This window comes from Chiroxiphia lanceolata, chromosome 8 (genome assembly GCF_009829145.1).
Source record: "Chiroxiphia lanceolata isolate bChiLan1 chromosome 8, bChiLan1.pri, whole genome shotgun sequence".
In the NCBI taxonomy this organism is placed as follows: domain Eukaryota; kingdom Metazoa; phylum Chordata; class Aves; order Passeriformes; family Pipridae; genus Chiroxiphia; species Chiroxiphia lanceolata.
The window spans coordinates 31,282,634-31,309,730 of NC_045644.1; the positions used below are offsets into that span (position 1 = coordinate 31,282,634).

At 40.6% G+C, this 27,097-nt stretch overlaps 1 protein-coding gene across 3 annotated transcripts in view; it reads left to right on the top strand.

Moving 5' to 3' along the window:
• Positions 1-27,097, top strand: part of ARID5B (AT-rich interaction domain 5B) — a 114,787-nt gene that overhangs the window by 52,758 nt on the left and 34,932 nt on the right. For 2 of the 3 annotated variants that reach the window (XM_032695024.1, XM_032695023.1), the window contains one exon: positions 26,669-26,781. In XM_032695024.1, the coding sequence (XP_032550915.1) occupies positions 26,669-26,781 (113 nt within the window). Of the gene's footprint in view, positions 1-25,051; positions 25,133-26,668; positions 26,782-27,097 lie in introns of those variants that run through there. The other variant, XM_032695025.1, reaches the window with a different exon arrangement.

Consider the following 27,097-nt stretch of genomic DNA (forward strand, 5'->3'; position numbering starts at 1 on the left):
GGCAGAGCTGTTTATGTGCCCAACATAATTGCTTCTGTTAAGTGATTTCTTCATTCTTAACATTTTTAGCTCTAATTGCTTTTTCCCCATACATCTAAAAATAAATATTTGCAAGTTTTGCATTCTGTCACTCATTGAAATGCATAAAATATTTGTATACTCAAAGCAAAAAGGCACTGATAAGGGGTCGCATTCTACCTTACTTAGTGGCGTAAATCCAACATAACTTGATCCACTTCTGTGGCTATTACTCAAGATTTTCACCAGTTAACCAAGGACAGAATCTCACCCAATGTTAACAGCAAGCTAAGTGAACATGAGTAAAGTGTAGTAAAGTAAGATAAAATACCTTCCTGTCTGCAAGAACTTCAATAGAAACAAATGCTGTTAGCTTCTACCTTCCTGTCTGCAAGAACTTCAATAGAAACAAATGCTGTTAGCTTCTACTCTTTTTTTTTTTTAAGTGCATTTTCACTAGCAACCACAGTTGTAACCAGGATAAATATTAAGATAGATTATTTTTCACTTTATAATCAGAACTCCTTTATGAAGGACACTGATTTAATTTGTGTTGCATGTTCCTGCTGCCCTGAGGAAGGCAGCAGATGCTGAGTGGAGGGCCAGGCGCTGCGTGTGGCCATGACCCCGCTACTTGAGGAGGCATCAGGGATGTGAACCATGGGGTGTCCAGGATGACCTGGGCGGGGACAGCTTTGGGGCTCTCACGGGACGGGAGGTGAGATGTCCTCACTGCTACAAGGGCCCGTGGCACTGCTGAGAGCCTGGGTGCGCCCACTTCTCACTGACACTTTTAACTGCTTTTTAATTTTTAACTTGTTGACTATGTGACGGTGTTGTGGGGTTTACATGTTTTACCAGCCAGAGTTTGGCAGAAAATCAAATGTACAGTTCCAGCAAACAAAGGGTTTGCAAGTGAGCTGCTGTTCTGTGCCTGGTAAATGTAACTCATCACGTGTCTTTTGTCATCTCTTACGCACACGTCTGTTTTATGGGTGTCCGTGCAATAAATGATTGTAGATATAAATTACTAACTCCTCCTGTATAAGATTTCTACTCGATGGTTAGTTTTGCAGTTCAGCTGTCAGAATCATTTGTGATTATAGAGAAAAGTAACCCAAGCTACGTTCGTGGTGCACGTGAGCCATGACCATCATAGATGTTCTCATGTCTAGAGCCATCGATTTTACAGTATGTGTTCCCCTGGTTTTGGTGCCTCCCTTGGACCACCAGACCTGCCCAGACTCCTGAGCTGTCTCAGAATTTTCAGTCCACCAGCATCCCAAACCTGGCAAGCAGCATCCTTGAGGTTCCAGGGCTCAGCAGTGGCAGCAAGCAGGGGAGACCTTTGTGTCCAGGGAAGGGCCCCCATTCCCGTATAATGGAAAAGTGAAGTGGTTTATGTCAGAATATGGTCACATTCTTCTGATTAAACCCACTCAAAAAAGACAACATTGTAATATTTTCCAATGACTGTTTATCACGAATTACGTCAGCCTTAGTTTAAATTGCTATTATTTCTCCTTAATGCTTCTTGGTGCCTGCATAATTTACAGCGTTGGCATCTGCGGGACTATGAAATAACCTTTCACAACCGTCATACAATAGTAAAGAACATGAAGTTTTTGTTGTTAATTATTATGGGGCTCCTTTAACTTTTTTACAAAGTGACATAAAATATTGTTGAGGTATTTATGGTTAAAGCTACTTTTACGTGGATCTATTTTACTTCTGGCTAGTTCTTAACTAAAGCAGTCATTTGTGGTTATTATGCCTAGGGAGATATTATGTCAGAACTGGTTTAAGAGTATTATTATGTATCACATGTCATATATTACATGTCAGCACTTGAGGCTGTCTTTCAATAAAAACAAATGTAATTTTAGTTAATGGTCTTTTAGGTATAGGCCATTTGTAAACTTACCTGAATTCATTTGAAGGTACACTAAAAAGCTTTGTTCTCTGGGAGAGCACTTGGGTAATTTCATTTTGGCTTCAGAAGGAATTTCCAAAATATTTATCATTATTTCAATCAGAGGGTTCTGCCTCTAAAAAGCAAATAGTTTCCCAATACCGAGGTTAATGTACACATTTTAAGGAGCTGTAACTGTTACTCATTACTTTGTTTACTTTTCCCCCTTCAGAGCTCACGCTTGGGAGGTTCCCCACTGGTCAGGCTGATAGGAGTATCCCAGGCAACTAAGCCACCTAATGATGATACTTCACTGTGCCGCTTAAATGAATAGTTTATACCTTCTAGATAATCTGTGGGTGAAGTGGGGGCGGGTAGGGGGAGAAATTAAAGGTTGCAGGAGAGTTTTAGGTTTCCTTGAAGTTTCATTTCAAACTTGGAAAATGCAAACAAAGCAAACTTCAAATTAATGTGTCATTCCCCTTGGTTCCAAATTCTGCGCATATTTTCCAGCACTTACTTATTTAAAGCAAGAAATGAAGCATATAGGGTGTGCCAGAAAGTTTACACAAAGAATGAAAACACATAAATGACTCACATGAACTTTTTCTGTTTTCTTTTTTTTCTTAATGCAAAATTATTTCATTACTGGTAGGAAAAGAAAAAAAAAGAAAAAAAAAGACATGATTACATGATTTCTCTCTCTTCCCCCCACCCCCAAATCTGTGTTTGAGCACCATAAAAATGATCAAAGCCTCTATTTGTCTCTAGTTGCATTTTTCTCCATGGGACTGCTGGTTTTGGTGACTCTGTTGTAAGGAACTGAAACCCTGCTGGGCAAAAAAAAATCAGTTTCTGTCCTCCTGTAAATGCACAGACTGAAGATGTGAAGATGCAAACATGAAACTAAAAAAGCGAGCAAAGAGCAGGGTGAGCATTTCGTACGTTGCTAGGGTGAAATTTAATAAGGGGAACATAAAATGGAGTTAAACGTGCCTGGATACCATGAGATTTTTTAATATTAGGCAGCATGCTTGATTTCCCTGGAAATGAGTGAGCAATTTGAATGTAGAGTTGTTTGGCAGGGGGAGGGGGTGTTTCGTTCTCTTTTTCAATCAAAGGCATTTCACAACCCAATTGCATGTGAAAGGGGAATCTATCCTTATGTAAGAATGTAACAAACTTTTCCGTTTAATGAACGAATATTCGGTATTTCGGGAGCCCATAAAAGATGGTAAAAGAGGGAGACAGAGCTGACGTCGTAGAGATTTTAATGAAGATTGAAGTTAGTAGCGAAAAGGTCAAAGTGCCATTTGTTGAGCCCCTGCTCCTGGCATGGTTTCAAAGCTCGCAGTGCTGACTGGGGGGCTGTGATGTGTGTTAATGAACAGTTGTGGCACTTAACTGAGATCATGGGTTGGTCACATGAATATATATAAAAGATATGAGTGAACATTTTTCCTCCTTCTTGTGGCTGTTGGAAGGACTAAACAATTAAAAGAAATGTTTGAAATGTTTGAACACCACATTAAGTCCCCTAGTCTGTAAGGAAAATGAGCTATGAATAATACAATACTGCTCTAGTTAAATATAGTTATTCAAAATTGTTTTTAGCTACAGATGTTATGCCATTTTAGAAACTTAGACTAAATAATGTCAGATCTTGTTTGCTTTTTTAGTATGTTATTCATTTATTGGGAAATTCAAAATTTAAAACAGCTGGGAAAAGGTTTGGTGTTCACTAAGAAATCTTTAAAATGTGTACATTTCAGACTTACTCTTACAGTGCTGTTTAGAAATGACTGAATTGTATATTATAGTTATAAAGTTCTGTAAACATGCTCTGCCATGTAGATGACAGGGAAACGTGAAATGGGAAAATGAGATAATTCTGGAGCCAAGTTTTATGTATTACAGACTTGATAAAACAGCAAATGGCTTTCTCAATTTAAATAATTTGTAACTTTCCAGGAACGTGCATGGATGTTATGAACAGTATGTCTAAAATAGCAGCAGAAAATAATGTTCATTCTCCTTTAATTCCCCCTTTGATGTTTATGTCAAAACGAAGGAGTTAATTTATCTAAGAGTTTCACTGCGTGAGTTGGACTGTACAAAACCAATCATGTAGAAATAATAGACTACCATTGGAAGTGCTGTACTATTGCAGTTTTAATAGCTCTTCAGTTCTGCTCAACAATTAGTCCATACATTTTATAGCTGTGTCTTTAAGAAACTGGCACACTCAGCAAAATCACAGTAATTGGGAGATGATGCAATGTGGAAAGAAATCAGAGTAAGAAAATTAATTGAAAATAGTGTTTTGTTCAGGTTTGGGTTTGTTTTAAAATTTTAAACACTGCAGTAGTAATTGCTGGTGGGTGAGACTTCTGCAGAATTTAAATTCCACGTGGCCAGGTTTTTGTGAATTTGCTTTTAAATCAAATTGCGAAAGAGGCAAAATAGGTCATTAAAATTCTTGCTATGGTTTTCTCTCTCTGAAATCAAGTGAGGTCATTAAGGGGGATCCAGAGGAGGGCTTTTTTTTCTCTCTTTTGACATGAGTTCTGTTTAACTAAGTTCTCATTGCCTGTCAGCATCTTCATAAACCTAATCAGACAGATCATGGACAATATGTGAATTAGTTTGTCATTTACACAAACAGCTTAAAAGACCTCAGCAATCTCTTTTTGCTTGTGCCCACTGGAGAAAGTACTGAGGCTTTACAGCGTGAACATCCATCTTCCCAGTGATAGCCAGTGGTGCTGGTAGTTTCTTGCTAGGACTTTGTTTTTATACATAAGTACTGAAATTAAGGCAAATTAAAAAAAAAAAGTGGTGGTTTGTTGGGTTTTTGGAGGTTTTTTGTAGGTTTATCATTGGCAATTAAAACCTCGTAGTGGCTTTTTAATTGCTCTATTGTCCATTATGGGCCAAAGGCGAGTGAAGCGGTGATAATTTACATTTCAGCTGAAGTTTGGGCCTTGTTATTAGATACAGGTTTATCTTGGGCTTTTAGTGATCAGACAAGCATTTCTGTGTGCCTCAGGGCAGCTATGTTGGTCTTAATGCCATAAATTACTTGAAGGTAATGATAGATGACCAATTGACTAGAGTAGGAGAGCAAACCTGATTCTTGGATTAATAAGTAAGGGAATAGAGAGAAGAAGTAGAGAGGTGTTACTGCTGCTGCATCTAATGCTAGAGGAAATCATTATCAACCCCCTAAGAGCTGACATTTTTGGTAAGTCAGTCAAATGATGATGGCTTTCTGCAAAAAGGGTGATACGATTTCATGGAATAACTGCGCTACTAATACTCAAATGTATTATTCTGAACTATGAGCTGCAGAGGAACATGGAAGAGCAGGAAGAGTTTGTTAGAGAGATTTTTCCCCTGCTTTCAACTTCGTGCCCCATTCTGATGCCTGTGCTTTGCACATTGTATTGAAATACTGGACAGGGTTAAGGAAGAACCCAGAAAGCAATTTGTGGTACAGAAAACCTGCTTTTAAGTGGAAGACTAAAGAATGTCAATCCGTTTAGTGCAGAGAGGAGAAGACTGAGAAGGGGCCTGGTCACAGTCTGTTAGTACTTCCATAAGAAGACCTATGACAGTAGAGGTCTCTGTAATTTGGCAGACAGACACATAGCAGAACCCTGTGCTTCAAAGTAGAGGCAGATAAATTAATGCTGAAACTAAGGCACAATTATCTAGCAGCGAGGGGTAATTAACCATGGGAACAACTTAGCTAGGAGCATAGGTTCTTTTTTGCTTGAATCCTTTAAATCGAGAGTGATTTCCAAAAGACATGATCCTTACTCAAGGAAGTCTTCATCCAGTAGTCATTCTGTTGTATAGGCAGTATCTGCAGAAGGTAAACAAGACACTAATATCCTACTAATTCCTTCTGGCCTTAAAAACTGTTAACTGTGTTAATATATGTAATTTGTTGCATCTGGGCCAGTAAGGGCTACTTCGTGCTTGGATATTGTGTCCATTATACAATAAAACAAACCCTCCAGAAAAGTTGCTTGCAGTCTTACTTAGACAAGGCAGAGCTTTGCATCTGCTCTGTGGACTGGAGACTGAGGAACAGGAGTGCTAGGAGGAAGCTGGTGTGCTAGGAGCTAAATATCATTGTCTTCACTGATACACGGTGGTGGCTGTTGATGCCCCATGTCCCCTTGGTTCTCCTTACCCGTCTCCATCCACCATGAGCACTTCCCTGTCTCAGAGCACTGACTGGGCAGTGCGCTCCTCTGCTCTGGTCTCTTGAGGGCTGGTCGGTCCCTTGCCCGTTCTCTGTTGGGAAGATCAGCTCAGGGAGAATTTTCGGTCAATATTAGGCCATTTTCAGTAACTTCTATGAAGGGCTGTGTGCTCAGGTGAAGTATGGAAAATGTAACTGAGTAGCATCTCATTTAAATTTGCAACAACATAATGCAGGATCATCTACAGATTTACATTACTGACTCCATGAGTCTTCCCTGGTGTCCTTCACAGACATCTCCAGTCACCTTACCTTTCTGTGTAATAGCTTTAAAGAGCATGTTAATTAAAAAGCAGGTGTTAGCAACAAGTGAATAGTAGAAGAGAATGAATTTACTTGAAATCAGCAGTTTCAGGCCACAGAAAGGGTAAGAGAATATGTGAAAAGGCTAATGGTGATCATCCTGCTGACACAGGTGACATTCACAGACACTGCCGCTGCTTCAGCAGAGATCATGTGCGACCTTCCAGCTCTGTCATCTCCCTCCTGTGTTTCATTCTGGATTTGCAACTGTAGTAGAAGTTAAACTCCCAGTAGAAAAACAGCTCTTTGGTGTGGGATGGCATGTTCACTTTGAGTAGGTGCTGATGATTCTACTTTTCACTTCGTTGATTAAATAAGTCCCTTCATCTTCAAATCTTACAAACCTCAGCTGAACTTTGCTGAGTTGGGCCTGTGTCCCATTACATGCTTTCACAAAGGTAGAGCACAAGGTTGAAAAACGGAAAGGATTATTCCCAGGATCTTGAGCAGCTCTTTGCTCAGAATACCAGGTACAAAATTAGCATTATAGATGCCCTCATTCTTTTATAGAATCCTGATTTTGCAATGAACCAAAATTGTTCGACTGATTTACCAAAAAATTATGGTTCTTCAGGGGATTTTTGGTGCTGGTTGTTTTGAAAGGCAGCCTGTAATTACGATGAATACATGTACATTGCGAATGTTTAGTTATGGTAGAGATGGGTTTGTTATAAAACAAAAACCCCCTAAAAATTACCTAGCTGCAAATCCTTGCCGTTGCTTAGTTTAGAAGTTTAAGTCAATTTATGGAAGTCTGTGTTTACTGTCTTTAGAGCTTGATCATGACATTGGAATGTATTTTGGAAAAAAAGACCCTATAAAGTGAAATCCGCATTTATGGGTAAGGAGCGCAGAGCACTTAGGATCAGCAGTGAGGCTACAGTATCTCTTTGAAGTGTAGCGAAGAGGAGTACTTGCTGCTGCCATGTTGGGTTTAGAAGGTAGTGAATTGATACACTTGGTATGTTCTAACACTGTAACAGCAGCTGGACCCAATGCCATAAATTTCATGAAAATGTGGACTGTGATATCCTAATGACAGCAGTCAAAAGATAAAACTAGATCTGAAGTACTTAATTTAAAATAAAACTTTATTATAAAGTCAGGTCTCCTAAGGTGCTGCTTTTGTGCTGCGCTGCATGTGAGTAATCTGGGTGACTCATCTAGCCTCTGACTTACTGCAGCCATCAACATTCCCAGCCACGAGTGTTGCCCTTCATAAAGGAAATATCCTATTTTTGGTATGACAATGTCCTCAGTTTTAAAGAATTTTCCTCTTTTAAAGTGCTCGGACAATTAATGCCTCATGCATGTATTCAACAATAGTTGCCTAGCAACCATCAGAAATATTCGGGAGAGCAAAGGAAGCCGAGATGAATGAGCAGTAACATCAGCTCCTATTTCAGGTGAGCTGGAGAAGGTGTCAGGGCTGTGCTGACTGGGTCCAAGAGCGTAGATCTGTGAAAATCAAACAGTTCCTAAGTAGCAAAAACGAGCTCCAACTGGCACATCAGCCACACGCAGAGATGAGTTGAGTTGTGCAGCCAGAAGCGCTTGCAGGAGGCTGCAGCTGGTTGGGCTTTTGCAGTTTCAGAAGCCTAGACCAAAACAATGTAACAATGGTTAAAGTAAATTATAGAAGGTCAACAAACACTTCTTGATGGCTGAGGGAAGTTTTGCCACCTTGTCGTGTGTTCCACCTGCAATTAGAGAATAAGTGATGTTCCTGTTTCCTTTGGTAGAAGTGTTTGGGCAGGGATCTGAGCTCCAGGAAAACCCCTTACACAGGGCTTGGCTCCAGTCCTTTTCTTGGCATTGCCACCTGGTTCCCACTTATTCTCATTTTGCATTTTAATTCTAGTATAACTTTTACCTCACAGGAGATTTTCTCACTCTAGAGAGTCAATTTCTTGATGCCTTTTTTAGCACTGGAGGATGCTAATGAATGGAATGGAAATCTTTTCCACAGTAACAGCCCACAGCCAGTATATGCCTGTTTGGATTTTGGTCTTTTATCCTTTTTTTTTAAATTCTTTTTTCATCAGAAAGGTTGAAATGAAATGCTTAGTCTAGGATTGGAAGGACTGAATTTTATCATCTCTGTCACATCAGAGCTAGTGTGGCCATGTCCTGTGCCTGTCCTTTTCTTTGGATGAGGTTTGGTGCTGCTCCACAGTCTCCCCAGTGGCTATCCCATTGCAGCAGCTTAGGACTTTGGGACCCGCAGTTCAGTGGGACACACTTGTCTGTCGAAACCATTTGAGATGGTTATATATACTTTTGCAGTTTTAATCTGTAGAAGTATAGTCAGTTGGTTTCTTTTCATTAGACACATAAAAATAAAAGTGCCTGATAGTTGCCTGTTAGTGCTGCTCAGAATATTTTTGACTGCCTGCCCCCTTTTGAAGAAAGTTATGAAATTCTGACATTCTCCTGTTGGATAGAAAAACCGGATTTATGATCATCTCTACTTCAAAGGTAAAGGTTAAGAACAAGATTAGGATCTCCTTTCCACTCATGTAAATCCACAGGAGTCAATTACTTTGAATTGACAGTGATGTGATTTAGATCAGAATCTGGCATTAAACCCTTTTGGGGTTTGCTCTTATACCCATCGACTTTCAGTGCCACTTGACTGCTGACTCTTTGCTTTTGGTATGTGGTGCCTCAGGGGCCCCACATAAAACATTGGTTCACTAGCTTTAGTGGGATTTTTTAGATTAGATGTTAAAATGTTGAAATCAAAATATGTAGGGGGTGGTCGGGAAGTATCAGTCACACAATGGTAATCAGAATAATGCGATTTTTGAGGTCGATATCTCATGACTTAGCTGAAAAAAAATCCCTTATGTATCTTGGAGGTCTGAGGCTTTTACTCTTTTTGATTATAACAGGCATTTATTTCTGGCCTTGATGGCTGATGAGATATCAAACTTAAAATATGCCATGATCCTATAGTCTGGTAGTGCTTTCTGGCACTGGTCAGTGACTAAATATAGCTAGTTTTGAACCGCTGTGATAAACCTGGAAGTAATGTTCAGCAGAAAATTCTCAGACAATTCCATAGACAAATGTGGAATATGAATGACTTTTCTGGATCGCATCTGGTTTGTACTGTATCTATTTTTTTGTCCCATCTCTCTCATTCCCAAGTTTTCCAACTGCTATCCTACAAATGTTTTGTGGTACAGATAAATCTTAACTAAGGCATGTCAGTGGTTCATGTTGGTTCATGCTAAAGCAACAAATAACGTAAAGGGATTTTAAACCCCAGCTATTTCATGCATTCTTTTTGGCTTTGTAAACCATTTTGCTTTGTTTTTACGAAAAGAAGGTGTATTTAAAAAAAAAAAGCATACATTTCTAAAAATCACTGATTGTCTTCTAACTGGCATAGTCCAGAAACATGCAGATTCTTGCATTGTATTATGGGATTAGTGATATTCATCTGTCATGCATAATGTGAAGGTGATAGTCAGGGAAGGAAAAGAACCTTTTTGAAAGGATTGTGATTTTTTGTTTGGGTTTGTTTGGGGTTTTTTTAATGATTTATCCACATACTTGGGGGGTTTTTCTCTTTTCTTTTGTTTTTTTTTTTTTTCCTATTTTAAACTTCTACCAGGCTATCTTTAATTTCAAGATGGTGTCTTTGCTAGAAAGATAATCAAATGTAATGTCTTCCACAACCTCTTCATATGCATGACTGCATAAAGCTTGTGTAACAGTTTATTATTATAAAATTAGTATAGCATAGCATAGAGCAGCAAACTGGGCCCCTGGCCAGATGAACTAGACAATGAATAGTTATATAAGGTTTTGAAGCACATGTATTAGAACACAAGCGCCCTGTATTTTCTTCTCAATTGTCTGCTGTTTGTTAATGTTTCCCTTTCAACGTGATTGCATCTCAGTTTAATAGCACTTGCCATTTCAGGGTTTACTGTGCCAGCGCTCACATAGTTACATCCCCTCTGTGCTGCAAAGCCTGCATGTATATTAAAACTGAACTAGGCATGGTTGGCTAATGGGTACTTTGAGAGATATGCACTTATAGAATTAAGTGATGTATGTAATTGTTAATTTTGTGTTAACAAGTTTGAAAAATGTGTTTCACCAATAATTGTAATGCTCCATTCTGTGCAAAGTGTGACATTTTAATTCTTGTTGAACAGTTTCCTACCTCTGCTCTGTGTTTTTATGGCAGGGTATTATTTTGCAATCAGGATAAAAGCATTATTTATTAAAGTTCTAAAATATTACATTACTGGAAGTTTTAAACTGCAGTTCAATCTTCTCTTTCATAAAAGCATTTCATTGATTTTATTTTTTTTAATTGGTCTTTGAGTTTAAACTGAAGTTCCGCATTATGGATTGCATATGATTCCAGAAGCAGAGGGATGTTTTAGTGGAGACTTGATGCTGCTTTAAGGGCAACGAGACGTACCTGTCACAGAACTGTGGGAAAGGCTTGCGTTTGGCATATGCAGCTTAGGGACTGTCAGATCCCAGCCTGCTGCATTTTTGGCACAGGGAGGCCATTGACTTGGGCTGTGGGAAACCTCCATTCAGCACTATGTCTTTTTCTGCACCTCCAAAGGAACTTCTGTTAGAGACTTCATGTCTTTGGGAGTCAATTAACAACTCCTCCTTCCTTTCGGTGGGGCGGGACAGCCTTTCCGTGGTGAGAGGCTGCTCAGTAGCCACTGGCTGTAGTAGCCCAGGTGTCCCTTGATGGAAGAGTGACACTTTCACCTGCCTTGGGGATGCTGGATTTATTTGCTTTCTGTGTGTCTTCCAAACAGCCCAGAAGTCTGAATTCCCCTACTGCCTCTTGCTTCAGTCCTCCTATTCTTCAGTTCCTCGCCTTTTGCCCCTTCCTTGCCACACGGTCCCATCCCCATCCTGGTTCCTCTTTGTTATACCAGGGTGATGCCAGTTCTCCCATGGCAGCTCTTGGTGGTTCATTCAGGCCGTTGCAGTTGTGAGACCAAAGCCTGCCTATTATTCCCTTTTGCGGTAAATAAATTAATTCTTCGAACCCTCGTAGGCCTAACTACAGAGCTGCACAAAGCAAGGCTCACATTCCTCTTCCAGCTAACAGGGGTTTATGTCGTTTGGATGTTCTGTGTCATCCCATCCGTGGAGTCTGACCTCGTGCAGCCTTACTGGTTGCCAGCCAGTGAGGGAAGGCAGTTCAGAAGGGAGGACCATCGCCGTCCCCCACTGAGTTCAGGAGTGCCTCTGTCTAGCATTTGAATTCTCAGTAAAGCAAGATTTTCTTGTTTCCTGGTAAGGGCAGGACGGGAGGAGCATAATAGGCTCAAAACACAATAAAAATAGCAAAGGAAACAAACAGTTTGTGCCTAATTTGAAACCAACTGATCTCCATGGTGATTGCAACAAATCTGCTGCATTTGACTGTTTAGTGAAGACAAGGGTTAGAAATAAGAGTTCACCAGCCATGCTGGACTGTTTGAATGAATGCTAGAGTAGGAGTGTTGGTACCTTCCCAATGATGGAGTGGCCGTGTGAAGGTGCCCAGGGGAATTCCACAAATAACCTCATTGAAGCTCCAGGGGATTCAAGTGTCTTCCTTCATCATGCATCATCAAAAAAATCAGCTCGTACAAATTTTCTAGGATTTTTACTTTCAACAGTGCTGTTCTGTGGAAAAGAGTCCATAGCACTGTGGCTTCAGACAAAAATAAGCGTGGCAGAAGACCTTTAAAAACCAGGCAGTAAGCTGGAAATCTTAGGTAAATAATAGGACCATAGTTCCTCCAAAACTCTTGATTGGCATTGTTTCAGAGTAAATCCTTATGTGAAATAGAAGCCAGAGATAAAATTTCAGTCTCAATTTAAAGATATTTGAGACAGAGGAAGAAGAGACTGCATTAATCCTTACTAAAGAAGGAATTCCTGTTCATGGTATCTGAGATACTGTCATGTGATGAATCAGAAAGTTTTTATTGTTCACATCTTCAGGGTTCAGGGCTGCTGAATTTTGGCATGCGGAATGGGCAAAAAGCATTTGCAGATCAACCCATCTCCTTTTGCTGAGGCCATTGGCAACAGAAAGCTTCCTATTTGCAGTAAGGGTGTTTGAGTTTCTATTTTTAAAAAAGAATTTTAGAGGGGAGATTATACTTTTGAAATCGTTAGTCGTAATGAAAAGATCTTGAGAGGCAGCTGATGAAGACATTCAGAGTGTTACACTACATCAAGATTTAGAGTTTCTTGAGTAAATATTGACCAATTTGACCTTTGCTTTTCCTCAGTCAATATTTATCTCTTGGGACAATGAATCTTCATATTCACCTTAGATGAAGTCCAAGTCTACTTAATAGTATACTTGGAAATCCAGGAGAGGTGATAATTTATCTTGGTACTACTTTTATCTGTTTAAAATTACATATACAGAGGGTTTGGCCACTCATGTCACTTTGTCAGGTTTCCTAAACAAAGCAGCTGCAGGTCATGGCTGATGGGGAGGCTTCTAGGAAAAACTTAAATCCATCGGCAGGCAGAGTGGGTCAGTCTGGGAGTGGAGCAATCTCTTTATTGGAAATGAGGATGAGGATTCCTGTATAGTGTCAGAGCCCTTCCAGATACTGTCAGGAGGAGGGGACTCACCACGATTAGTCAATAAAATTCTTTCTGTGTATTTTATGAAGTAAAGAAAAGAAGTTTTTGAGGTTTCTGACCCTACCACAGTCTTCCAGCAGCCGAAGCCCGAAGAGCACAACATCAGGTATTGTGCAGAAGGCACTGCCCAAGAGACCTGTCTGCAGACAAAGGGGACAGTGGCTTGCCGGGGTCCCACGCTGCCCCTGAGATAAGGATTTGGGAGCAGGTGAGCCCTGACACAGCTCTGTGATGCTGGGCACAGTGGCCAGTTGCATCCCTAGTGCAGTTTGCTTTTGTAGGTCAATATTAAAGTTATTCCCCAGCCTCTGCCCCCAGCCGCTTGCCTTGTTATGTCCCTCTGGCAGGGGAGCCAGGGTTGGAGACCCTGTAGGCTTCCTGTGGCTTGAGAGCCAGGATTCAGAGCAGATAGTGTGGCCCTGACCAAGCCCTGTCAAAGAGGACTGTACTCCCCCCTTAATTATTTCAGGACTGTATTACTCCCTTTATTATTTCAGTAGCAATTGCAGTATTTGGAGACCCTGGCTTAGGTGGAAACTGAGACACAGCCTTCCCCTGGAGAGCAGGGTTGCTGGGGCAGCACGTGTGGCTGGAGCCACTGGGTCATGATTCCTGCACAGGCAGTCCTGGCACCTCCCTGCTGCATCCTTGCCTGGATGCACCATGTCACCCTTCAGTGTCCCACAGCATCCCTGCCTGCTGCTGGCAGAAGCCTCCTCTTACCAATAGGGGCAACACTTTGGGGTAGAAAGTGCAGTTACTGTGCTTGTGAGAGTTACTACTCTCGTGAGAGCGAGAGCAACTGTAAAGTGCTGCTCAGGCACTGGAGAAAGGTGGAGCCTTACAAATATCTGCTTATGCAAATCAAATCATTTGCCTTCTGAAATGTTCGTTTTGCCTTATCCCTGATTATATTTTCTGAATTGCCATATGTACTTCTTGTGATATTTCAGTCTTGTCAAATTAAGAAGTGAAGGCCTTATAATTAACTGAACATATATACCAAATAAAGTTATGTTTATCATTTTTACAGTTTAATCAGTCAATAATATCATATGTGGCCTGTGAGATTTAAAAAAAAAAAAGTCTAACCTGTTTTTGTAACCCTATAACTGTCAAAGGTATTTGTCTGGGGAGAAGGCATTGAGAAAGAAGAGAATTTTAAAATTGCACAATTACAGTTAAAAAAACAGGGCAGGCAACGTCATGCGTTTCTGAAGAACACACTGTTTAATTTTATAGTAACAGTATTTTAAGAATGCTGACAGTACACAGGAAAGCAGTGAATAATTCTCAAACCCTGATGGTTTGTTGTGTTTAAAATGCTAAGACTTAATCAACCACGGATTTCTCTTAGGAAGAACAAGACATTTGGAAAAAAAAAATAGCCAGCTGAAGCAGTAGTAATTTATCAAAGCAGTATTCAAATATAACAAAGATTTGGCATCCTTACTTAGGATGGGCTGGAAAATATATTTGTTTTCATGTACCTTTTATTTTTTTCCTGATGTGCCTGATTGACTTGTTTTAATACCGGTGTTATTTACATTTCAGGGATGGGCTTCTATTATGCAGGAAATTGTCCAAACCCCTACAGCTGTATTTTAAATTGAAATTATTTTTTTTTTATGAAGTGATTGTGCAGACTTAATTTAGTAATCTGTTATTAAATATATAGTTTCAGGCTGTATAAAGTCTTTATATAGAATGAAAATGGGCACATATGAAGATCTAGGCTATATATACACCTGGTTCTGTATATTAAATCTTTTACGTATGTTGTCCATTTTCAGGAACAAATAAACTGCTGCTTTTGAAAACTCAGCTTCTCTTCCATATTAGGGAATTCTGCAGACTCCCTATGTTCCTTAGCTTCAGTATAATGCTAAATCAGTTTGTACATTAGTCTATTTTTAGTTATGAATGAACTTTATGGAGTGCAGCGCGCAGAGTGATTTCAGAGATTCTCGCTCATAAAACCCGTGTGTCATGCGCCGCAATTACAGCTGCAAACATTATACAAGCTCTGGGCTTTCAGGGGCCCGAGCCCTGAAATTTCCAGGAGGGAAAAGCACACACATCCCTCACCCTTTTCTACAACATATTGAAACAAATAGTAAATCTCGTGGCATGAAATCGGGTTAAATTATGTGACCTTGGCTGCGGCGGGCGGGCTGCCTGGCGTGGCAGCAGGGGGACACTAGAGGGCAACTGAGAGTTTGCTTTAAACCAACCAAGCTGGAGATGGTTTTAATATCAACTAAATGTTTAAACTCAGTGAGGATTTATTTTCCTGTCTGCAGATTTCACATATGTAACCTCAGAGTTTCCATTGACAGCAAATAATAATCCGACTGAAGTTCTTCTAGGGGGAGAATGCAGCGGGAGTGGGTCCGAAGCCTGCTTTTGCCCAAATAAGGCTTTTTTTGCAGACCCCATGTGTTAGATAATGATCAACTGACAGTCGGTCATGAGTTAATAATGCTGGATGCTGAAATATGCATACCATGTGGTATACAACAGTTCTGTGGGGAGAGACAAACACGGCTATAATTAGACATCTGAAACACAAGGAAGTGTGTAAATTGTTTAATAGTCCTGCACTTAATTCACTCAGATAATTTCCTAAGAACCAGTATTGACTACGAAAGAATATTACACAACTGACTGCATATTTAGTTTAAACCCTGCCCTGCTCAGATAAATTTATGGATGCAGCTCGGTTTTATTTGGATTTTTCTGAGTGCTAGAGATTTACTGAGGCTGTAATGCAGAGATGGGCTCAGTTTTGTTTGTGTTGATGTTTGGGAAGATTACACTGAGTCCATGGGGTTTGGACTCATTTAAACTGGGCACACGATCTTACAATCAGGGCTTTTAAACCACCATTTTTTGGTGTGTTTTGGGAGTTATACAGATTCCCTTTCTACTTGTGCACAACCTGACAGAATTACTACAGTTCCACCTCTGGTTTTCACTGGTGAATAAGTGCAGATCCCTCCTGTGCTCAGCAGTGCTGGGCAGTGTCACCTCTGCACCCCAGCATTAAAGCCCCGTGCCCGGTGTATGCAGGTCTCCCAGGGTACAGAGGCTTCGTGCCAAGCTATCTGTGGAAGAAGAGTTATTCCTGAACCTCTGAACTATTCCTGTGTGCACTGTGATGGGGGGCCTGGCAAGCCAAGTGCTGTTGGTGAAGTTGGTGATGACCCAGAGATTTGAATGAAGCAGGGCTTAGCTTGTGGCTGCTGCTCCTGCCTCCACCTAATGCCTTGTGTAGTCCTCGTTGTGGTGGAAGCTGAATGTAGGCATCAAAGGGGGGAGCTTACTCTGTAGTTTCTGCTTGTCACTTTACTAATATCTTCATGCAGGTTGATTATGCTTAACAAATTTTGATTACTTCGCAGTGCAATGATCAAGTGCAAAGGGAAAAAAGTGAAAGGAAATTATAATATTCTTACACTAAAAAAAAATTTTTATATAATCAGTTACAAATCAGAAATGCAAGAGATTATTTAAAGAATATATTTGTAGTTTTCACATTGTGCACAACTCAGTGATCGTTCCTTCTTTACCTGTTGATGTCATTCCCAAAAACAAGGTCTTGGAAAGCTGTCCATTTTATCCTTCTGGCATGAATTTCTGCCTGTTTATATTCATGCACAATGTCCATCAGTCAATTAGCCCATCTCATCTGTCTATCTGTGTGGATACCACTGGTTGCGTATCTATTGTATTTCCGAGGTATGTAGGTCGCGTCTCCATTGGGTACTGCTGACTCTGCTAGGCAGCAATTACACAAACGCTGGCTTTTACTGGAGAGAAAAAGAAACATTGCTAGGAAAGCTGCTTTAAGATTTGCCTTTTATTTTCTAAAGCCCTCTAATGGGAAGTCTACCTTGAGTGTTCTGATGAGTTTTGATCAGGCAGGCTGACTTCCATGGGTTTGCTGTGCATTTTCATTTCTTGCTACCCTGCTTACACTTCTTTTGTCTTGGCTATTACATAATCTGTTAGAGCCTGTTCACTTTCCTTTCGCTGCTTCCTTGCCTTTTTTTTTTTTTTTTTAACCCTGACTATTCTGAGAAGTCAGTCCTGCACTTCTTGAATATTTCTGTGACCTTTCTACAGAAACTGAAGCCCCTGTCTGCTGGGTGCAGCTTTCCAGGAGGTGACCTTTGGGGATGGAGTGCTTCAAGGCTGGAGATTGACTGCAGATTTCTGAGGGAGAGGGAAATCTGACGAACCTCTGTCTGATCCTGTGATTCTGCCCAAGCACATGGTGTTTCATGATGAGATAGGATGATTTCTTTGTTCGGGGCTTGAATGCTTCTTTCCCACTAATGACAGAGAGAGCCATGCTGGCTTGGTTGTGTGGCTCGATGCTTAACAGGCTTAGCCTCAAAGGTGTGAATAGCCCCAGTGAGGTCATCAGAGGTCTTTCCATGTTCCAGGTCTTTATGAGTTAGGCATGTACTTTGCTCAATCAAGGCTGCAGCTCTTCATGTTCCTTGTCCTGCATAGCTCAGTACTTCACTGTATTTGATCCTATACTCATGCAGTTTCTCACCAGAAGAATCATGGAGTCATCTAATCTGGTATGAAACCCAAGCAGTGGCTCATCAGCCAAAATTGCTGGCAAATGCTTTCATCCAGTTCACCACCTTTTTTTCTGAAGGAGAAGGGAAACATCTGTTTGAGCGAGGAGCACAGCCAGACAGCTGGACGCCTGCTCCATGCATCCCGCCGGGCTGCTGAGCCGCCCGCAGCGCCCGGGCTCTCCTGGCAGCAGCACGGGACACCCAGCCCCACTGATAACTTGACCTTCAAGACCCTCGAATTGCATGTGTTTCTTCCTGCCCTGTGCACACCAGCTTGTGTCTGGCTCAGGCTTTTCCTGAAGGGTCTTGAGAAAGCTGGTCATAGGCACGTCTCCATATTCTGCTGTGAGACCACCTATGGGGACTGCAGTGCCTAGGCACGCCTGGTTATGCCTCCTCACTTCTGAGTGCCAGCTTTTTCTCACCTTTGAGGCACTTATATTACCTAGTGAAGTCACTTCTCAGTCATTTTTGCTCAAACCCAGCACAGCTTAAGTTGTTCAGACCTCCTTGAAGGCAGACATCCCATTGGTAATGGCATCTTCCTGTCAAGGTGTGTTGAATTTCCAGTGGGGAGTGGCCTGTGAAGTGTCACTCTTGGCTTGGGCAGTGGGACCTGTAATCCTTGCTCTCAGGTTTCGTGCTGGAGCAGTACTGAGGAACATTGTGTGTTCCTGGTCCGTTTTTCCTTTTGATTACTCATTTGTATGAGTCAGTCTTAGTGTTGTGCCAGTCCTTGTGTCAGTGTGAATGTTACTGTCAGGGACTTTATATTTATTTCACTGATAAAAATTTGTAATACTAGCAAGGCCAGGAGCAACCCCTGTGGAATCCCACCAGAAGTCTTTTCATTTGATAGAAATTCCCCACTGATGCCTGCTTTTAGCTCTGTCATTTAGCCAGCTATTAATCCATTCAATATATGCTTGAATAAAATCATGTAGCGCTGTTTTTTAATCAAAAAGTTATTTAGTATTAAATCAACTGTCATACTGAATGAAGGTAAGTTCCATGTGTGCAGCTAGTTTCTCTAACCAAGCTTGAAGTTTCAAAGTGTAAAATAAGGTGCTTTGTTTGTTTTTCTTTTCTGTTGTTTTAAGATCTGGTTTCTGTAAAACCAAGTGAATTGACTAGCTTTAATTATATTCTTTTGCAAGCATATCATCTGGCTTCTTTGCAAGTAAGGAACAAATATTTACCAAACACCTCTGCCTCTTTTTGAATCATTAGTAACAATCCTGTCATCTGTAGCCAGTAATAGGCCTACACTGGATTTTTTTTATTATTATTTTTAATTTGCTCTAAGGTCTACGTGCATGTCACATATTTGTCAAGCATAGATTTTTCTCTGAAGTCTTCAACTTCCCTTTTCAATTTACCGCACTTCATAATTTCCAACACATGTATAGATTTTGTCCAAAAAAAAAAAAAGTAAAACGCAGCAACTTCTTTCCATTTTCTTTTAAAACCCACATTAGTCAGCAGGACATAACAAAGCCCAGATCAAGAAAAAGTCTTAACTTCCAGCCACGCTGAAATGAAGAAAAAGAAACTTCCAGCCTCACCCTGAATCTTGTCCCCGTCTTCCAAAAAGAAACATTGAGGTTTTTTTCAAAATTGGCCAACCTGATATTTGCAGTTCCTCTAACTTTTCTATTAAAAGCAATGCTAGTCTGAACTGTAATCCATGAAAAATACTACCATTTTGCTTTTTTTCAGAGATTGTCTGGTCAGGAGGGGGGTCAAAACAACAGTCTGCAGCAAGTCATATGTCTCCACATTAATCCACACAAGGAAGTGTCTGTTTCACTTATTTCCAAATGAGGAGTGTTTTCCTTAGAGAGGTAGCAAATTGATTTTCCCCACATGGAGCATGGGATATCTCATTTCCAAAACAAAACTTTCAGAAATGGCTACACAAGTCCGCTCTTTCTCCGTGTGTGTTAGAAAGCAGCATGGTTCCTTAATGTTCCCTGTAAGAGATCGTTCGTTGCTGTGCTCTGAGGTTTCCAGGTCAGGTCTGTCAAGTTCAGTTACAGAGAAGGGAATAAACAAATGTTTGCATTTAGAAAAAGATGAGTAAAAATAATTTTAATATTGAGATTGTTCTATGTGCAGCTTGAGTAAGCAAGAGATGTGTATGTTTGCAGAGAGGCTGTGTGACCTCCACAGCTCGATGAGAGCTTGAGCTGTTGGTAGATGCTCATCACTGACTTCTGTAGGTGTACTTAGGATCTTAATGAGAGCTTCTCCAAATTCAGTTGATATTGTTGTTTCCTAAACAAAGGTCTGGGGTTTTTTTTAGTGTAGTCTGATCTTTTGCTTTATTTTTCGGCCACTTCAATTTCTGACCCTTGGATGCAGTATTAGGTTAGTTACAACTCACTTCTCTTCACCAGCTCAGCTCAGCATGCCTGGGTGATAAATGCCCCAGCCTCTCCTTCTCGGACCCTGTTACCAGGAGGCAAAAGTTTTTAAATAAACTTTGAGGGGTGAAAGGAAAATAAATGAAATGTAAGATCCTGAACTCAGAATGCAGAAAAGGGTATGAGGTGAAGGAGAGAAAATAAAGAGATGGAGGTGACAAGGAAATCAAGGAAGCAGCTGGGACTCCAGAAAGTATGCGAGATTAAGTAATCTTCGAACAGTTTTTGAGACAGAGCTTAAATATAGCAATATACTTTCCTTAACTTTCAGATATTGCAGAATGCCAGAAGCCCCCTAGAGGGGTGAGTGTTAAAGCCATTAAACCCGTTAACTTTCTGTTCATTACATTTTAAAAGGTGTAACAGGTAACCATGATTCTCAGCCAAGAGCTAACTTTTGCCAGGCTGCTTTAGGGATGTCCTCAGCAACCAGCTATTTGCCACCTGCTAGCAGGCATGGTCAGTTCATGGATTTTGTGGAGATCTGGAACTATTCTTCTCACCTTGACTTTGATGACCAGGCACCTCTGTATGCCACTTCCAGCTTCTGTTTGGCACCTGCATTGTGAATAGCTCTGTGATCTGACACATCCTGCCGTTTCCACCTGCCTAAGAGGGAAGGTCTCCTAGTCTGTTCTGTATTTACTGATGGTTTTGCAGCTTAGGGCCAAGAATCCTGGTGTCACAGCTTTTGTGCATGTGTGTGAAAGCTGGAAGGCATATGAAGGACTGGCACAGTGCAAAAAGATTCTATGAGGAGACATTCCGCAAGGTGTCCTTCAGGGAGGAGAGGCTGTTGAGGCATTTAGCAGGTGTGCTGCAGCTTTGCCTCATGAGAGCGCATGTCTTCTCTGAACCCAGCACCACAGCACATCCCTGTTTATCAACTCCTTGCAACTTCCAGTGCTCCACTTTAATCCTGGTTTGTGATTGCTTCCCTCTGGTACACTCCCACCTCTGTGTTTAGAGCTCACCTGACTCTGTGAGCCCACCCTCAGTGTAGACCCAGATCTTCTGCAGGCCCTTCTTTGGTGATGGCCCTGGACATTTTTACAAGCTTGGTTGATTTTTTTTTCTTGTATTGATTTTTGCAATTGGCAGAAATGTTTTTGTTCTTCCTTCAGCTTTCCACAGGGCAGAAACATGGTCACAGAAAACAACAGGCAGCCAGAATCTGGTTGGCACTGCAAGTTGTAAGTGCATTAGCAATGCTTAGCAGCTATCCTGGTACAGTCCTCAGCAAAACACAGCAATGGTCTTCCTTTCCTTTTTTTTTTTTCTCTTTCTCTCTCTCTTTTTTTCTTCTCCTACTTTTGAAGTGTTTCTGAGAAACTGGAATATCAGCAAGACAAAAGCAAAAGTCATATCAGGAAATGGTCACACAGGTCAGAGAGGCTTGAAACGGAAAGAACTTTGATCATGAGCATCACAATTGCTTAGATGTGCTTTAGAGTAAGAAATGTGGAGCAAGCAATTAAAAGGTACATGTTTTAGGCATGAGTACAGTACTGTTTACTTACGTGGTTTGTTGAGCAGCCAACAAGGTCCAAGGTTATTTTGGGCTCAGCATGAGTAAGTGATCCAGGTATGACAAATGAGGTAATGCATTCCAGGCTCATTAAAAACTCTTGGCTACGCCACTGATTTTGACAGAGTGCCAATATAGCTTGACCTCAGCTGTGTGAAGGCCGCTATTTTTTTTAACACCCTCCCTATAACAACACATCTTTTGCATTAGCCAAAATATATGCTCCAGTGTTATTGGGAGGGTTGAACTCACTGGAGTTCCAGTGATAATCAGACTCCTAAAAAATAGATAGTTTTACTGTAACTGACCTGCTAAAGTCAGGTACCCCAAACCCACAGTCATTGTCTCTTGACTTATTTGTGCCTCTAGTACATGGCATTCTTGGCATGGATGTGGCTCAAGGAAGGTTGACTTGATAACAGGGTAAGCCCAGTGATCACTTCCCCACCCTGGGGATGCAGGAAAAGAAGGTGGCGGGTGGAGGTGCTCTCTTCTTCTGGCAGCCTATGCTTTTCCACCATAGGTAGTGTTTAATCATGGCTGACCTTGGCAGCTCACATTTTTGGGTACTTCTCTTTCACCTGCGTAGAACTTGCCTTCCTTGGGTTAAACCCAGAGCCAGGAGTTGTTGTAGATGGTGAGATTTGGAAATGCTCCTCTTTCTCGTGTGAGAGTTGAATAACTGAGGGTGGTAGTGACAGGAGAGCAGTGACCATGACCTTATAAGTTTTCAGAGTAAGTGGACAGGGTAGTTGCTGCCTTCTGCTCTTTCTGGCCTGTCCTGATCACCTAAAATATCCTGATGTTTGCACAGAGTGATGTGAGTGTTGGAGGGGAAGATGTAATTTTTGAGCAATGATGCTGTTTTGTGGCTTCATGAACAGAGAGGAAACATCTAGCTAGCCTGAGCAGATTAGCCATGAGCTCCTCTCTTTTCTGTGTGCCTTTCTTACTCTGAGAGTCAGAGCCTGCTACTGAGCTTCTCTGCGATTCCTGGTCTTTATTTCTCTGCAGAGATGCCTCTGGACTGTCCTTGTTTGATTGCTATAGTCTGTAGGCAGCTCACAAGAACAGGCTTTGGGAGCACCAGGACAGCTTCTTACTAGGGTACGTTTTAGTCAGCAAAGATTTGCCAATCTACGTGTACAGATAATCTAACTCCTTGTGCTGTGCATGACACGGGCTTTGCATTAACCTCTCAGGAGTGACAGTTTGTAGTAAAAACACATAGAGTATTGCTGGTGCTTTGGCACTACGAGGTGTAGCCATGGTTTGGGGACTCCTGGACTCAAGTAGAGTTACCTTGTACTGTGCATTTTGCAGTAGCTGTGTTTTACCTGGTCGTACTTGAAATGTTTGCCAGGACTCAGCAGGTGAAATGGCTTTCCCGGCTGGGCTCTAGATTGCTGTAGCACAGGAAAGGTAATGTCTTGTGCTTTGCTTGGTTCTAAGTGAACATGCCCTTTGTGGCGACTAGCAAATTTGGGATGAGCTGTGATCCCAAGAAGAGGCTCCTTGAGTCAGCAAACCTTCAGTGTACAGGACACCTCTGCTATGCTAGTACTGATCCTTTTAATCACACCTGAGTAGAGGCAAAACAAGTTCCCAGCAGCCCATCAGGGGTCCCAGTAGATGTTTCAGTGGCTGAGTTTTCCCCTCTTTCAGATACAATAGGAAGCAAAAAGAAGGAAACAAGGGTGGAAAACACCACACCTTGGTAAAAGGCAAATATGTTGTCAAATGCACAGGAAAGGAAGTTTTTAAGCTGGTACTGTCCTGTGTCTCTCATACTCCTGTTACAGGCACTCAGACTGAAGAGGTGGCAAATAAATGCAAACTTTCTTCTGTACTTATGTATTCATTTTGTACTTTAATTTGCTTTGCTTATGTTCTCACCTTCTGGAAAGGTACAAGTTATCAGGTCTCACTGCCACAAATGCTTTCAGAAAATGATTTTGAAAGCCATATGCACAAACGTGAAGAAATTGAATCGTTTCAGATATTCTCAGGTGGTCATGCCAGAAGTCTTTCTCCACCAGAAAGCAGAAAAATAACATAGGATACTCACTTAGCAGTCCAGTAAATACTAAGCATACAATGTCATCATGAAAACTGACTGAGACTAAGCCACAACATGTGTGTAAAATTGCTTCAAAATAATTATGAATAACAAATTCAAGACATTTGCAGTGTGCTCATGAATATGTCAGAAATTAAACAAAAAAAATGACAAAATTGAAACACATATGTGATTTGTAAATGATTTCTTCGGTCCTAGTCATATTTTCTAGAGAACAAAATGGATGTCACTGAAATGCAATAATCTTCAAATAATGCATTTATTTATAATGATTTAGGGAGCAAATATTAATGGCTTAGTTTCAAGTGTGACTGGAACTATGTCAAATGTTTTCTTCTACAGAGTAGATACTAGATGCAAGGACCTTCTCTTCTGGTATTAATTCCTATTGCTGCTTTCTTGTTAATTGTGTGACAGATCTGGAAGGGCTTCAGGTGATTTAAAGTCATACCATGGGGTGTGTGGGATGGTCCTCGTGTGTGCTGCGCACAGACCTTCCCTACTGCAGCTCCCGAGCCATGGGAAGAATGCAAATACTCATTTCGTAGTGGGTTTGTGCCAGTTCTGCGTGGAAGGCTCCAATTCAAACAGTGTTTATATGCAAGCTCAATATACCTGGAATTTAGAAACAAATGCCTTCTTGCTTTTAAAGCTTTTAGCAAAACATTAGCAGTGCTTTATAGTGTGATACAGAGTAGAGTGCCAAAACTCAGGATAACAAGTATGTTTGGAAAACATTGAGCTAGTTTCTTTATTCATTAAAGAGAAAAAAAAGAAAGAAAGAAAGAAAGGACAAGTAATTGATATGCAAGTATATTTGATGTTTGCTCAGCCACATCCCTCTTCTGCAGTGTGTTGGGCCAGGCCTGGGGATCCATTCATTCGAAGGTCAGTTTTTCAACAGTGTGGGCCAGGGTGTAGGAAACTCAGGGAGCATTACTGTTCTCTTCAGTACCTGCTTAAAGAAGATGCAACTGCTGGCGCTGACGGTGGTTAGGGATCTGTCCATCCCATCCAGGTCATGTGCCAAAAAACAAGCAGGCACCAGGAATACACCGAAGGCTGAGCGGGGTTTATGAATAAAGCCGGGTGGCGTGGCCGGGGCTGGCAGTCTGGCGGCCGGCGCTGGATCCTCGGAGCTCATCCCATGCTCCCACCATGTTTATATGAGTAATGGAGCAGCTGGGGGAGGGGACTTGGAAGCACAGAGCAAATACTCTGAGTGTTCATTTTGAGAAAGGCTGACATCCACACCAAGTCGAGACTCCCAGCGACGTAGTGTGCAGTCACATGCTGTAGCATTCATGAGTACAGATATAAATCAGGCAGATGTTTGTCGACTGGAATGGGTAATAATTTCTTTCCCTCTTTGTTTGATTTTGCATGTTAACCTCAGATGACAATTTCAGAATTTGTTTTCTGCAGTACTTTTCAATAAGCAGAATGTGCTTCGCTGGAGATAGATGGAGATATTTCTAAAGGGAGATAAACATATTTTTAGATAGACACAAATATGGACTTACACCCATATGCACTTACATATATATATATATATATATATATATATAGACAGACACACATATATATATATATATTATTTTTTTTTTACTATGTGCCTGTGTTGGAGGAAGAAAAAGGATGTGACTTTTGATTTTAAACCTGCAGCTTTTCTCTTTCTCTGAACAGACCAAATATGACAGTGTTACTCAAACTATAAAATCAAATTAGCACCCTGTATTGTGTTTGCAAACTAATTAAAATGTAAAATGTCCCGAAACCACTGGCTTGCTGTGTGACAAATGTAAGATTAAAAACAATTAGAAGACACTCAAGAGGTTTGTGATGTTTAGATTTCTGACATTGTTCTAATCATCCCTTTAAGTAATGAAAACAATGGTTACCTAGAAATTAAAGGTTTAAAGGAAATTATCTTATTCAGTACAGTCATTAGTTAATGATTGTTTATCATTTTAAATGTTGCCATAGTAGTCGGAGGCTGATTTTTAAATCTGAAAGCAGAGAGGACACGTAATAATGAGCAAACATCTGCTTCATCTATTATTTCTATATATGATCATAATTTATATTGTAATACTACTATTGAAAGATGAGTGTGATATTTTTTATGATGATCCATATCCCATTCCTCATGTGGCTCAGCACAGTTAGGATTTAGTCACTGTGTTATTTCAGAGCTGTTTTATCTTAAGAATTGGACAAAACTGAAAGTGATTCATGTTAATTTGTATGTGTGGTATGTAACCCTTATGAAACAATCAATCACTTATTTCAGTACTTGTCAACTTCCACAGCTAGTTGTTAAGGGTTTTTTTGATCTATTTCAGGACTCAGGAGTAATTTTTTATTTTTTTTTCTTAAACTTTTTCAGAAGAACTTTGACAAGAATGACAGGATATATAAACATTTCTTGGAGCTGTGAGGAATTTCAATATTTCAGAACGTTTTGAAAGCCAGATGTTTCCCAAAGTTGGAAATAGTAGTTAGTACTCTTGCTTGAAGATTAGAGATAATAAAGGCAACAGGGTGATTAATGCAAAGTTATCCATTAATATTCAATTTTGTTCTTTTTTGTACCATGGAGAAGTATTTGTGCTTTCTCTCCAAGTCCTTCAGAGACCAGTGTTTGACTTTATATTAATTAGCTATGTGAAAGTAGAATAGATTAGCTTTGGGGGATATTCTATAGAAATGTATAGTGTGTCAAGATGTAACCCATGGAGGATGGGAATCTTGTAATAAGCATTTACTGTAGACAGATGTGTACATTTCTGTGACTGATTGTAGTGGAATTATTTATTATGCTTTCAGCTGTTAGGAATCCAGGATAAGACAATGTGCTCAAATTGTTCTCCATTAATTTTCAGCGCCAAATCTTAAAGGCAGACCGCGCAAAAAGAAGCCATGCCCACAGAGAAGAGATTCATTAAATGGCATTAAGGATTCCAACAATAATTCTGAAAGCAAAGCTGTTGCCAAGGTAAATCACTTAATAATACTCTTTTCAGTACACTCTCCTTTTTTAGGTACAACCCTGCCTTTGTTTCCCAGCGTGCTGTTTCAAATTTAGTGTGTAACTTATTTTCTTGGGGATGATAAATGTAATTTTTTCAATAGTTTTATTTTTCACTTAATCATGCCTGTGTTCAAAATTACCAGCAGCTATAATCACCTAACAACCTAATGCTATCAGCTTGTTGGTAACTGGTAATGCTTAAGCTTTCTTGGCATCTAGTGTTAGTTTTCACATTCTGTGACACACAAACGTAGTTTGTGACAGTATCTTCGAATTAAAA